This window comes from Bacillus rossius, chromosome 14 (assembly GCF_032445375.1).
Source record: "Bacillus rossius redtenbacheri isolate Brsri chromosome 14, Brsri_v3, whole genome shotgun sequence".
NCBI classification, from domain to species: Eukaryota; Metazoa; Arthropoda; class Insecta; order Phasmatodea; family Bacillidae; genus Bacillus; species Bacillus rossius.
In genome coordinates this window covers 3,731,036-3,744,405 of record NC_086341.1, presented here as the reverse complement: position 1 = coordinate 3,744,405, position 13,370 = coordinate 3,731,036, and the positions used below count along the sequence as shown (strand labels likewise).

Sequence of the window (13,370 nt, the reverse complement as noted above, 5' to 3'; positions counted from 1 at the left end):
TGTTGATATCACGCCAGTCGTTTTATTATTTTATTTCTGTTAATTATTTGCATGCAGAATTAAAGTTAGTTTTTTGTTGTTGTTTAGACAAGTAAGTATGAGTTATAACTTACGTACATAAGTGCGTGTGTGTGTGAGCGAGTGGCGAGGTGCCGAGGTGCCGAGGACGCCAGGACGGGCGGGGCTGGTTGCAGGCGTGCGGCTGCTGGAGCTGGCCCAGGGGGCGCGCGCCCCCACGGAGCTGCCCGCCCTGCAGCACTGGCTCGGGGTGTCGGAGCTCGCCCTCAGCCAGGCGGGGCCGCCCGCCGAGCGGCAGCTGGCGCTGGTCGACCGCAACCGCGACCTGTACCTGCGCCACGTGCACGGCCCCGCGCACCGCTCCCTCCGCAAGCTGGGTGCGCCCTTCCTTCCCCCTCCGCCTCTCCCTCCGCCCGGTAGCTCATAGACTGTCTCGTGCTCGTACTGTAAGACACTGCTCTTGGGTGTTCCAATCATGACAAGAAACAATTCTCATTCTAACTGAAAGGTTGTATCATAGATTATATGTATGCAGTCAAATCTCAATAATACAAACCTGAAGGGACCATAAATTTGTCATTTCGCAATAACGAGGTTTGTATCGACCAAACTATTACAAAATTATTATGTAATTGTTTTAATAAATTTTTGAAATTGCACACAATTTTTTACTGCACAAATATATATATATATATATATTTTTTTTTTTTTTTTTTTTCCAGAATTTGTAAAATACTATTTTATGAGAGCTGCACCTGTGGCTTCAAAAAAATAATTATTTTTCTCTTGTATCACACTTAAAAATATTTAATATGGCTAAACAAAACCAAGGAAAATAATTATTATGTACAAAAAGACATACTTCCATCAAATTGGGAAGAATAAAAGTTCTTCACCGATTGCGATTGCTTTGAAATTTTGACACAGCATTGCATTTTAATACGCGTGTGTTTTTATATACCAGTGTCACATCTGTGACAGTTTAAATGATAGGTAAAAATATATATATGTGTAAATTAATGTTTGTGTGTTCGTCTTCTGTTTTGTAAATATAAACAATATATAGAGGTATAGAGAGAAAGGGAGATATACGGATAGTTATAGATAATGAGGGATATATATAGATATATAGAAATTTTTATACATATATAAAGAGAGAAATAGTATAAGATTTATAGAAGGACATATATATATATATATATATATATATATATGTATGTGTGTGTGTGTGTGTGTGTGTATGTATATATATCTTAACTATTTGAATGTGTTCATAAATTACTGAATCGCTGTGGCGATAGTTTGTTATAATGCTCTGTTATTTATTTTGTATACTCTTGGTGCGTTTGAAACTTAATAACGTGAAACATTACTACGTTGTTAATTAAATTAATTATATATATATATATATGTGTGTGTGTGTGTGTGTGTGTGTGTGTGTACCTACTTCAAAAAATTACAAAAAAAATTGAAAAAGACATAGTAATGCATGCCGTGCATTAGCTGGTTGTTGTAGTAAATTCATAAAAATCTTTTCCATGATTAAGTTATTATTTTGTCCAAAGAACTTTTACTGCCAAGCTTGCCAGGCATGTGAAATGTGCTCCAGAACCAGTAGAGCAGAGGTGTGTGTTGGTTATTGCCGCTGGCGGCGACGAGCGTGGGAGCCGAGCGAAGCGCGACCGTCCTCTCGTGTGTGGTGCTGCCGCAGCCCCGATGGTGCAGTCCCTCTGCTGGAACAGCGACACGAACGTGCTGGCGACCGTGCAGGACACCAGCCTCACCGTGTGGTTCTTCCCGGCCGTGCTGCACGTCGACTCCCAGCTCGTCAAGAGGACGGTGCTCGTCAGGGACGCCAGGTGAGTCGCGGCTAGACCATGACGGAACCTCGCCCGCACGGACCTTTTTTGTAAAAAAATACTGGTAGATTTGGTAACGCAAAGAGAGACGGCAGCCGAAAGAAAACAATTTTCAAAATTTTTTATCTGTCTCCCAATGTTAATTCGTTAACAGCATCATACTAATCTATCAAAAATCAATTATTGATCGCGACTGGACGTGTAATGAAACCGTGACGGACCCCTGCCTGCACGGACGATTTTTGTAAAAAAATACTGGTAGATTTGGTAACGCAAAGAGAGACGGCAGCCGAAAGAAAACAATTTTCAAAATTTTTTATCTGTCTCCCTATGTAAATTCCTTAACAGCATCATACTAATCTATCAATAATCAATTATTGATCGCGACTGGACGTGTGATGAAACTGTGACGGACCCCTGCCTGCACGGACGATTTTTGTAAAAAAAATACTGGTAGATTTGGTAATGCAAAGAGAGACGGCAGCCGAAAGAAAACAATTTTCAAAATATTGATCTGTCTCCCTATGTTAAATTGTTAACAGCATCATACAAATCTATCGATTGATTTTTATTTTTATGAAATTTTGCTCCATGATATATTTCGCGGGTGCCCGGGAATAAGGGGATGAGTCAAATATTGGCAAAAATGTTTTTTTACGGTATGAAATAAAGGAGATTAAGCTCTACAATTTGGTCCAAATGGGTCAAGTCTAGCACCCTTGTGTGTAATGCTATGGCACTGAACTTTTGGAATGATTAATTATTGATCTTGCATAATTGGAAGAACTTAAAAAGGTTTAATATCTTAATTGAAGTAATTTTGACATATCCCCTTTTTCCCGCGCACCCGCGATTTGTGTGTGTGTGTGTCTCTCTCTCTCTCAACATTTAGAACTCGTTATATCCTGGTAAGTTACAAACTGTTTATTCTTGTTAAGAAGTTTCTCAAGTTACTTAGAAAGTTAGATTCATTAACAGGGAGCAAAGAAAATTTGTATGTCTTAATAGGTCAGTGCTTAATTTTTTTTAAATTTATCATGCAGGAAATTTTCTTAATAGAGTCGTTCTTTTGTTCCCACAGGAGGAGACACACATTTGTTTTTGCCCACACAGCTATAAAACATTTCAGCATGATTCCCTCAGGGTTCAGTTCCCCGGCGATGTCACACGTGGATTTTGGCCAGTGGGAAACATGGCTGATGTTGCCCTGAGCCAGAGTAGGTACTCCCATTTCCCTCACCTTCGATCAGTGCTCCGTCCTCGCTTGTCGTCACCTCTGCAACACGTAGCCAGCCTCCAAGACTTGCTGTGGACTGAAAGAGCAAAAATGGCAGAAAGTGTACGCAACAGGCGGCCGAACCATAGCTCGGACCCTCCCGGCTATTCCAAGCAATTCATCTACATATATAAATAAAATTGTAAATGTTCATTCTTTTAAAATATCAAATCTTCGGAAGTTCGTCGCCGATTTCTTTGAAATTTTTGACACAACGTGCATGTTTTTTATATACATATGTCACACTTTTGACTGGTAAAAAGATGGATGAAAATACCTTTCCAGTAACCTTTTCCAGTTTTGCGCAGTATCCTCACACCCGCTGGTTCTTATGCTGTTGTTGCGAACGAAGGATCGGGAAGAGAAATTTTTGTATTGGATTGACTATGTGGCTTGAGCCTGGTTTTATCCTTGTATCCTCTCCTGCGGCCTCCGCGCGTTTGTGGTCTGTGTCTATCGTGCCGTGTGTTGTGCGTTGCGAAGGGAGAGTGAACGCCCGGTAAAGTTTACACGGCCAACTAAGGATGAGATATCGTCGGCTTACTTCTAAAACCTCGTAACTCCATTTCAGTCAATTTTACTGGAGAACTTATGAGCTTTTGGAGCACGGGTTTCGACTGACAAAGATACGAGGTTTTTATAATAAATTTGTGAATAGAAAAGAGACTACGTAGAGTTTACTTACAAGGTTTTAATCAGTGTATGCACTATGAAAAAAATGAAAAAAAAAATACATACACCAAACACATCCGGAATGTAAAACCGGGAAAATCTGGACTTACGAGGTTTTTGGAAGTAAGCTGACGCTATGTGGCTTGAGCCTGGTTTCATCCTTGTATCCTTCTCCTGCGGCCTCCGCACGTTGGCGGTCTGTGTCTTGTCGTGCCAGTGTGTTGTGCATTGCGAAGAGGGAGTGAACGCCCGGTGAAGTGTGCACGGCCAACCAGGGATGAGTGGTGCCACAGCCGTGGAAGGCCGGCAGCTGCGTGGGTGGTCGGGGGGGATCTCTCGGTGCCGCGACTGAGGTGTGTGTCGCACGTCTGCCCCCGGCAGCGAGTTCGGCAAGGCGCCGGCCGTGGTGAGCTTCGCGGGCAACCACCTGGGGGTGCGGCGCGCCGACGGCGCCCTGGTGAGCAGCGCCGTGTCGCCCTACCCTGCCGTGCTGCACGGCTACGCGTCCGCCGGCCGGTGGGACGACGCGCTCCGCCTCTGCCGCTTCGTCAAGGTGCGCCCGTCTCGAGGTCCCCGGGGCCCTCCCCCTCGCGTCTCGTCCAGTCACTGCGTTCTGTAACGTTTCAAACTGCTCCAGGGTGGCTAGCAACAGGGCCAAGTCAGGAAAGCCGTGTAATCTCTTATGTAGTAAGGGAATGTTTTCGACTGTGACTTCACTGAAAAATTTAAATTCATAACGGAGACGTACCTTGTTTAGATTTGTATTGGTTCCATGTACATATCCCCCTTCTTCCTCCTTTTCAACCCGTGGAGTTACAAACATTTTCCCTCCCATTCCTGTTTACTCATAAGTAGCTTCAGCAGCTTTATTCATCCACATTGCCTTCAGTGCGGTTGACAGTAAGAGCGATATAAAATAATTGATGCACACCTGTTGCAATAGTCTACAAGTCACGATTATTAATTTAAATTTTTGATGGTTATTGGCAACTAATAAATATAAGTGGACTGGTTTTATTTATTTATATATATATAATGTGGGTGGGAGAGGAGTAGATGCAGTGGCGGATCCAGGATTTTGGTTTGGGGAGGGGCTTGACCCAGCTGAGGCTAGGCTTTATCAAGGCAAACATTAAAACAATAGTGGACCCAGATGCTTTTGGAGGGGGCTCGAGCCCCTTGGCCCCCCCCCCCACCCCCTCTGGATCCGCTACTGGGTGGACGCATGCCCGGGCTGGACAGTGCGGCAGCTGGTCGGGGGAAAGGGGGGTCTGAACCCGGGCGAAGAGGGAGCCCTGGATCCGCGGCCGTGCGACGCTGAAGCGCGCCTCGCGGCCGTGCCCCACAGGACGCGACGCTGTGGGCGTGCCTGGCGGCGATGGCGGCGCAGGCCAAGCAGCTGGAGGCCGCGGAGGAGGCGTACGCAGCCATCGACGAGGTCGACAAGGTCCTGTACCTGCAGCACATCAGGGTGAGCCCTCGTTCACTTGCTCGTGTGCCGGCAGTTCGCGTCAGACATTGTATATGTGCAACTACTTCGAAAAATTACAAAAAAAAAAAAAAAAAAATTGGTTGTCTGTAAAGTCGGTTTACGGACGATAGTTTAACGTGACAACGTCATAACAAAACATTGATGAAATGATTGATCCAGAAGAAAAGGAAATATCATATTCGGCCTGAGACTGAGCCGTAATAGGTTTTTGCAACCAAACCATTTAGGCATTAAAAATATTATATTATTTGAGGAAGAATTTTTTTTTTTTAATTTTTCTATCTTTTGTATGATAAAATCTACCTCTGCATACTTTTATGAATAAAATAGAATCATTTTTATTGAATTATTACTATTTTGTATGGATACAAAGAAGGAGTGAAATGAAATGTACAATTTAATTAATAAATTTACTTTTATTTGCATTCATTATTCAAATATATTTATTACTTTTGAAATGTTACGTGCGACGTATTTTTTTTTTTTTTTTTCAAGTTAAAAAAAAAAAAATTCACACCTGCCGGGATTCGAACTGACAACCTAGCGATTAGATAATAGCACCACTGACCGCTCAGCCATGAGGCCATATTTGATAATTGATAGTTTCAGATGTTATATGTATCTTTATAAAAATTTTGTTCACGTTAGGGGAATAATATTATTTTGTTTTAATAACTCGGTTCTATAAAAAATATGCATCCCAAATACACCAAACTTATTTATAAGTTATTAAAATATTTTTTAAAACATTGTGCAAAAGATCCTGGTTGTAATTTGAATTATTATATGTAACTGTAAAACACCATTGTTGGTTCAAAACATATTTGAATATTCAACATTACTTTTAAATAACTGTACCGATTGTGCTGAAAATCGGTGGAGGATCGTTAAATTACATAATATTAATAATTCAAACGGCAAAAATATGACTGAAAAGTCAAATCGATGGTCGTTCCAATGGAGTTTGGCCGTTTCTTATACAAATATACTGTTTTACTCTGCTCTCCATATAAATTTGAACACTTGACCTTTGGAACATGAAGAAAGGTCACTGTTTACGTGAGAGATAGAGAAAACCACCCTTTAACGCAGAATTTCGGTTGCTATTACATTTTTAATGCTTTCTTCGTCTCAATGGCAATTTCATTTTTTTTTTTTTTTCGCACACCACGGCACTGCTTGTGCAGTGTGGAGACTATTAGGAGTGAGGATAGTTGCCATTGCTAAATCTGTGGACATTCTTCCCCCACCCTGACGGCACCAAGAGCACGCTGGCACAGATGCGAGCGCAAATAGGCCAACTACGGGGGTGAGGAGGCCACAAAACCGTCGCGACCCAAATCAAGACCGCACGTACACAAGCACGAGAACAAACAATAAAAATTGCTATAATAGTAGCAATATAACTGAGGGATACACTTTTGAACATGAAAAATATATAGTAAAAATAATATGTAAAACAATTATTGAAATAGTTTCAAAAAATAAATTTAGATTGAATTTGTTTGAATTAGAGACAATTGTTACAATTATGAACTGTACACAGAGCTATTGTTAATCGGCTATTAAACTGGGGCACTCTAAAAATACATATGACGCATAGTTTGGCCGGAAATCGTGTTTAAGTGAATTTTTTCAGAACTAAAATTTATAGCTTTTGATGCGTTACAATATTTTTACGTTCAGTTTTATAATTTTAACAATTATAAACAGAGCATCTAAATAAGCTCTCTGTTCTCAAAGTTAATTTAAAGAAAGATTGTAAAAATGTTTTAGAGTTAAAATTTTAGTAATTTTATTTTGGATGTCCTCAGTTTTATTACTATAAAGTGGCGTTAATGTTATTCCATATAACTGGGGGCAGGCATTTTTCGTGAATAAATCTGAACGCCTATTAGACTTCAACAAGCTATACTGACACCAGCGGTTTCTTCCTTGTGATTCGCGCACGTCTGCGAGGGAAGTCTTTGCCTTGTTTGACCTGAGCCACTCAGGACGCGTTTGCTTCCGCACTGACTCACTGTGATTGGCGTTGTAACAATTGATATTGACCTGAAAGAAACTCGCCCAATCACAAGACACAAACAATGCTAGTGTTCTAACTTTCAGTTAGTCTCGTAATCTTGTCGTGAAATATGCATGCCCCCGCATATGACAGAGTAATAATCTAACACCAGCTATCATTCAGTTCCAGCATGCCGCATAAAATTATTAAGCTCTCCTGAAGATAGTTAAGAGCTCCGCTTACCCGGTCACACACACGGTGCGCAGAGCTTCAGGAAAAACAACGCGATTTCAAAACTACTCGAGATATCCGAGTGGGGTCTGCTCACGAAAGGCATTTAAGAGTTCGCTGAGGGCCGAAAAGTACTTTTGATTTCGGATGAAGTTTTTAAACTGTATTTTTAGAAGAGCGAAAATGTCTAAAACGCATGTTTTCAGAGTAATTTTAGACGTAAAACAATCGCTACAGATTCTTTAGAGCACTTAAGGGGGACTTGCATTACACATTTATCTTCATTTCTCCGCAATATAACGTATGTCACCGCTCAAATTAAACAGTTATCCTGTAACTACGACAAGACTGCGCGCCAGTCCAGAGGAGACACCGCGCTAGAAGCACCAGCGAGCGTCGCGCTTATCGTCCCGCCTCACTGACACACATACACCCCTGACGAGGCGGGGCCCTTAAGCGACGATCTGTAACTTGACGGAGTGATGACGATGATTGACGACGAGTTGCGCCGTGCCCAGGAGGTGCCGGTGAGCGCGGCGCGGCTGGCGGAGATGTGCCTGCTGGGCGGGAACACGCAGGAGGCGGAAGGCGTGCTGCTGCAGAACGGGCTGGTGTTCCGTGCTATCATGATGAACCTGCGCGTACACAACTGGAACAGGTGCGAAGCCACAGTTCCGCCAGCGTTTCGAGAACCTATACATACATGAAAATGGATGTTGGTATGCGTGACGTTGATAAACTCCGACGTTTCGCTGATCATTGTGAAAGTTGGCACATCAAAGTGTTTTTTTTTTATGGAGAAGGTTTTTCGTGCAATCCATTTTGCTATAACTCGCCACTAGATGGTGCTGCAGCGCATCAAGTTCTAAACCGTTCGACCGATCGCCATGAAAATGGTTATTCAAAGATTTGTATTTTGACACTGAGAATATTTTCCAAAAATATTGTTTATCCACTTGCGTTACACTAGATATTAGTAACAGTTTGATTTATTTAAAATAAATTATTTTCTGGTAAAGAAATATAAATTGGGCACCATGAGAGAAAAATTTCAAGGCAGAATTTTAATGCAACTTTTTTGTGAAACATTTTTATGAAAACGTTTCTGATGCAAAAAGGACAGTGAATAGGTACTTGGCCAAAGGGATATAAAAGAGCAATATGCTATATTACGTTGCTGGGCTTGTTTTTGTCTCTTCTTTGTGTGATGATTCATTTATCGCCTAAAATAAAATATAACCGAGAGAGATGGATGAACGAAAGAATAAGGCATAGTGTGTGCGCATGCACTTGTTTCAGAAAATAGATATAGGTATCCTGTACAGTCAGATGTGAGTGCCTTGAATTTTATATTTGCTACCAGCGCGCTCATAGCATGTGGCCTGTTCTGAATGGCAGAATTGTTTGAAGAAACATTAACCAAAAAATTGTTTCTATATGGTGTGAGTATTTCAACAGTGAGTAATATTTATTGTTAATTAATCATTATTGATTTATCAATATTTATTGATATCCTGAGCAGTTATTTTTTTAGTAAGTAATAATTTTGTTAATTCATGTTTATTTGGAAAATTGTCTTCTTTCCCTCTTTCTATCTGCATTTTTACTCCTTATGATAAACTTACGAGTCGAGGTTTGAATTGCCAAAAAATGTTTCACTTCTATCACATGTACCAAGTTACATGTGCTCTTTTTGCATCATTACTTTTTATTTAGTGTCTATGTCAAAAATTTTAACATGCATTTGTTGTTCTGCCACATATATTTTCAACAGATATAACAATCAGTGTAATATTGTGTGTATAAAAAGTCGCACAAGTGATAATAATTACGAAAACTTGCGCGAATTTTTACACCCGTTTTATAACACTTAGTAAACATTTGTTGAACGTATTTGTGAGAGTACAACAAATGCCAGGGAGGTATCATGTTAAAATTTCAGTTTTATGTCTTGAATAAAAGTAATTGTGAAAAAATAAGGCATGTCTTATGTTGTAAAATGTCTTTACCATGTTACCGCCACATATTTACTGACGGACTCTTAGTCTGTAAGCGCCGTGAGAAAGCTGGCGACTACAGTTATCTTGATTATCACACCAGTTCACAAGTGTTTACTTCAACAAGTAGCCAAAGCTGAGTCGTACGCCATGTTGAACCAAAAAAATTCAGCACGAATGATTAATCGCAGTCAGTATGAACAGTGACGTAGCCAGAATTTGTGTATGGGGGGTGTTAAGAAGCATGCGCGCGCGCCCCCCCCCCCTTCCCCCCCCCCCCTCCGTATTAAAGTGGGACGGGAAAATTTGTTTTTTAAGGTGTAAAATAGTGCTATTTTAGCAGTTTTCTGTACTTAAATTTAAATATTGTAATGGTAAAAAACAAAAAATTTTATTAATTTTAATATGAAATTTGTTTGAATGATGAATAAGAAATTAATTAAAGATTTGTTGCTATGAGAGGGGGGGCGGGGTTTGAACCCCAAAACCCCCCTCTTGGCTATGCCCCTGAGTATGAAACTGTTTTAAATTGCGAGATGGCGAGGTGTGATCACTGTTAATCCCTCACCGCCTGAGTCCTACTCCATGTTGAATTTAAAAAATTCAGCACGGATGGTTAGTTGCAGTCAGTATGAAAGTGTTTTAAATCGGGAGGTGGCGAGGCGTGATCCCCGCCCCGTCGCGACGGGACTGTGGAGGGGGGAAGGTGTTGCGTGCAGGGCGCTGGAGCTGGCGGCCAAGCACAAGACCCACGTCGACACGGTGCTGCTGCACCGGCGCGACTACCTGCGCGCCTTCGGCAAGCCGGAGACCAACGAGCGGTTCCTGCACTTTGCCGCGGAGGTGAGGCCCGCTCCGTCCCTGGCCCGTCCCTGGCCCGCTCCGGCGGCCGTCTCACCTCTCTCGACGGCACGGACGTCTCCCACGGCACGGCAGCCGGGCTTTCGCCCGGGGCCCCCGTGCCCGTGCCTCTTGTTCGTCTGGTGTTCTGTCGAACACGCGGACACTGACGGGAGAACGAAAATCAAATTTTTACAATCTTGTAACCTAATGTGCTGGTCAGCACCTAAATGCAGGGACACCTGTGTTTCGCGAATACATTTCGTGTCAAGGTATGTCACAAAACACTGTAGCTTTTCCTTAGAGTAATGGTGAATCGTGCGCGCGCAGCAGTACGGTATCTGCATCCCCGTTGGCCCCGTCAAGCGCGGGGAAAAAACACCTCTCGCCGACCGCAGCCGATAACTACAAGAGAAAAACTGCGGTGTTTTGCGATGTACCTGGACACGAAATGTACTCGCGAAATACAGGTGTCCCTACCTAAATGATGTCGGTAAAGTCAAGGTGCAGAGTTATGAACGCTTCTTGTGGCTGGCGAAAACGAAACGGAAAGCTCGAAACTTGCGCTTAGTTGGACAGCATCACAGAGAGTTTCTGTTCTATGATGTGCAACGGTGTGCGTGAATTTTTTTTGTGGCGAAGATTTCACATTTGTATCTTGTTGGTTTGCCTTCCGGTGACCGGTCGAAAGTGCGCCATGACTTTACAGACACTTTGCATTACCATTTCGAAGATTTGTTTCAACGTGTGTTGTGATTATACCGGAAATTTTGTCTTGAGCATTTATAAAACTGACCAGAGGATAATTTATCAGGAAAGAATATCAAAGTATTCTAAGATAAGTTAGCAAAACCATAGTCGAAATAACAAGTTCCAAGCTGGGTTAAAAAAATGTTTGAAAGAGTAAATTTTTTAAATTTTCCGGGGGAGGGCCTCGAAAAAAGTAAACAGCCCTGGGCTGTGTGAAGTGTAAGTCACTTCTACTCGACAGTGGGAGTGTGTTCCCGGTTGTGTCTGTCGTTAGGCACACGTAAAATCATTGTGTTCGTGACAGTACAATTCAGTCCTATCTTCACAGTTTTAAAATAAACCTTCTTGTAACAACGTATAGTTCAACGCAAACATTACCAGGTTTATACTTGTCAAGCTGCCAGCTAATAATAAAATGGGGTTTCTCGACTTAGTCCTATTGATCGTACTGTATTAAAAAATGTTTGTCCCACTGAAGTGTGTATCTTTTGGTTCATGAACATCAGAATTAAGATTCATATTTGTAAATGCTTGTCAGTTTTTCATGATCAGTTAGTGCTTAAAAGTCACTAAGCATGTTGCAATGTTGAATTCACCATCTGGCGGATTAACGCCAAGATTAAATTATAAGCAGGGCTTTAATAATGTTTACTTACTTTAGCGAAGCCTTGACACCTGTATTCATTCTGTTGTGTATTATGCTCGACAAAATGAAGTTTCCTGGAGAAGGAACGGGTTTAGGACTATATAAAAAAAAAAACATTAATTCAGTAGTTTGTGAACACAAGCCTTTCTTCTTAAGCTGCTTGATGGAGGGCGTGACTGACTTTTACTTCCTTCCCCCACCCCACCCTCTGACACTCTTGTGTAAAGAAATTTTGTTTGATTTTAAAGTTACAGAAAAAAATTTTCTTTGCAGCTTAATATTGTGGATTGAGCCTAGCTCTTTCCTTCGTGTTGTTTGCTAAGCTGTCGCAAATCCTGTTGACCTGAATTACCTGCCTGCTGTAAATTGCATTGTAATTTTTTTTTTATAGTTTGCATCAGAATTTACTAGTTTAGATTATTCAAATTTTGTAATTGTTGTTACTCATATATAGGGACACCTGTATTTCGCGATTTTATTTCATGTCAAGGTATTTCACAAAACACTGTAGCTTCTTTCTAAGGGTCGTGGCAAATTGTGAGGGTGCAGCAGTACGGTGACCACATTCCCATTGGCCCCGTCAAGAGCGGGACGACACCTCTCACCGACCTCAGCCAATAACCACAGGAGAAAAGCTACAGTATTTTGTGAGATACCTTGACACGAAATGTATTCGCGAAGTACAGGTGTCCCTACTCATATATAATTACAAACCTTTCAGTATATGAAGTGATTGCTTGTGTTGAGGTGGTGTGGAACTAACGCGGTGTGCCACTTTCTTGAACGCACGCTCGGCCTCCAGGTGGAACTTGACGAGGAGAACATCGCCCGGAAGGTGGAACTCGAGTACGAGAAGGAGAGAGAGAACGGCTAACGAATCACAGCATCGACCGCGCTGTTCTCCAACTGACCTGGCACTGGAAGCCTCTCTGCACGCGTGTGTGTGTTTGATTTCATCTTTACGTAATGTGACTTTATTTATTTGCTGTTTGGAAGATTATCTGAATTACAAATTTTTTTTTTTTAACATTACACTGTTTCTTTTATTTTATTTTTTTTTTTCTTCGTGTGTAGTGTGAAAAGAGCTCATCAAAACAGAGATCGCAGGATCTTTCACGGCCATTGTCTGCATTTTCTTGGCTTCTGGGTGTAGGACATGCCAGGTAATTGTCTTGAGACGTTTCGGCAGTCATTGAAGCTGCCGTCATCAGGTAGACTAAGTCTTGACTGACATCTGACTGACATCGGTCAGACTTGGTCTACCTGATGATGGGAGCTGCAATGACTGCCGAAACGTCGCAAGGCACTTACCTGGCACGGCCCGCGCCCAGAAGCCGAGAAATTGCTCATCAAAACAGTTTTGAAATCTTGCGGATTATTTCTTTCCTTCAAAAACTGTTAGAACATTAAACTGATTGTACTAATCAACTGATATGTTGTCAGTTGGACGAGGTTGAAGACAGGCTGTGTTTACGAAGAGTTATGTCCATTCGCCGCCAGGAATGACTTAGAAGTTGATTCCAAAGTGCGCAGCTCAAGGTGGGATGCACTATAGATCTTTATTTTTGGTTTCGTGTATTTATC

General features: G+C 41.8%; 1 protein-coding gene across 4 annotated transcripts in view; it reads left to right on the top strand.

Moving 5' to 3' along the window:
- LOC134539033 (intraflagellar transport protein 80 homolog) overlaps positions 1-12,818 on the top strand; it is a 39,827-nt gene extending 27,009 nt beyond the window's left edge. For 2 of the 4 annotated variants that reach the window (XM_063380708.1, XM_063380707.1), the window contains exons 10-16: positions 195-395; positions 1,730-1,877; positions 4,207-4,378; positions 5,174-5,296; positions 8,072-8,211; positions 10,270-10,393; positions 12,589-12,818. In XM_063380708.1, coding sequence (XP_063236778.1) covers positions 195-395; positions 1,730-1,877; positions 4,207-4,378; positions 5,174-5,296; positions 8,072-8,211; positions 10,270-10,393; positions 12,589-12,660 — 980 coding nt within the window. In that variant the 3' untranslated portion in view covers positions 12,661-12,818. The remainder of the gene's footprint in view (positions 1-194; positions 396-1,729; positions 1,878-4,206; positions 4,379-5,173; positions 5,297-8,071; positions 8,212-10,269; positions 10,394-12,588) is intronic. The other 2 variants (XM_063380710.1, XM_063380709.1) reach the window with 2 other exon arrangements.
- Positions 12,819-13,370: the final 552 nt, after the last annotated feature.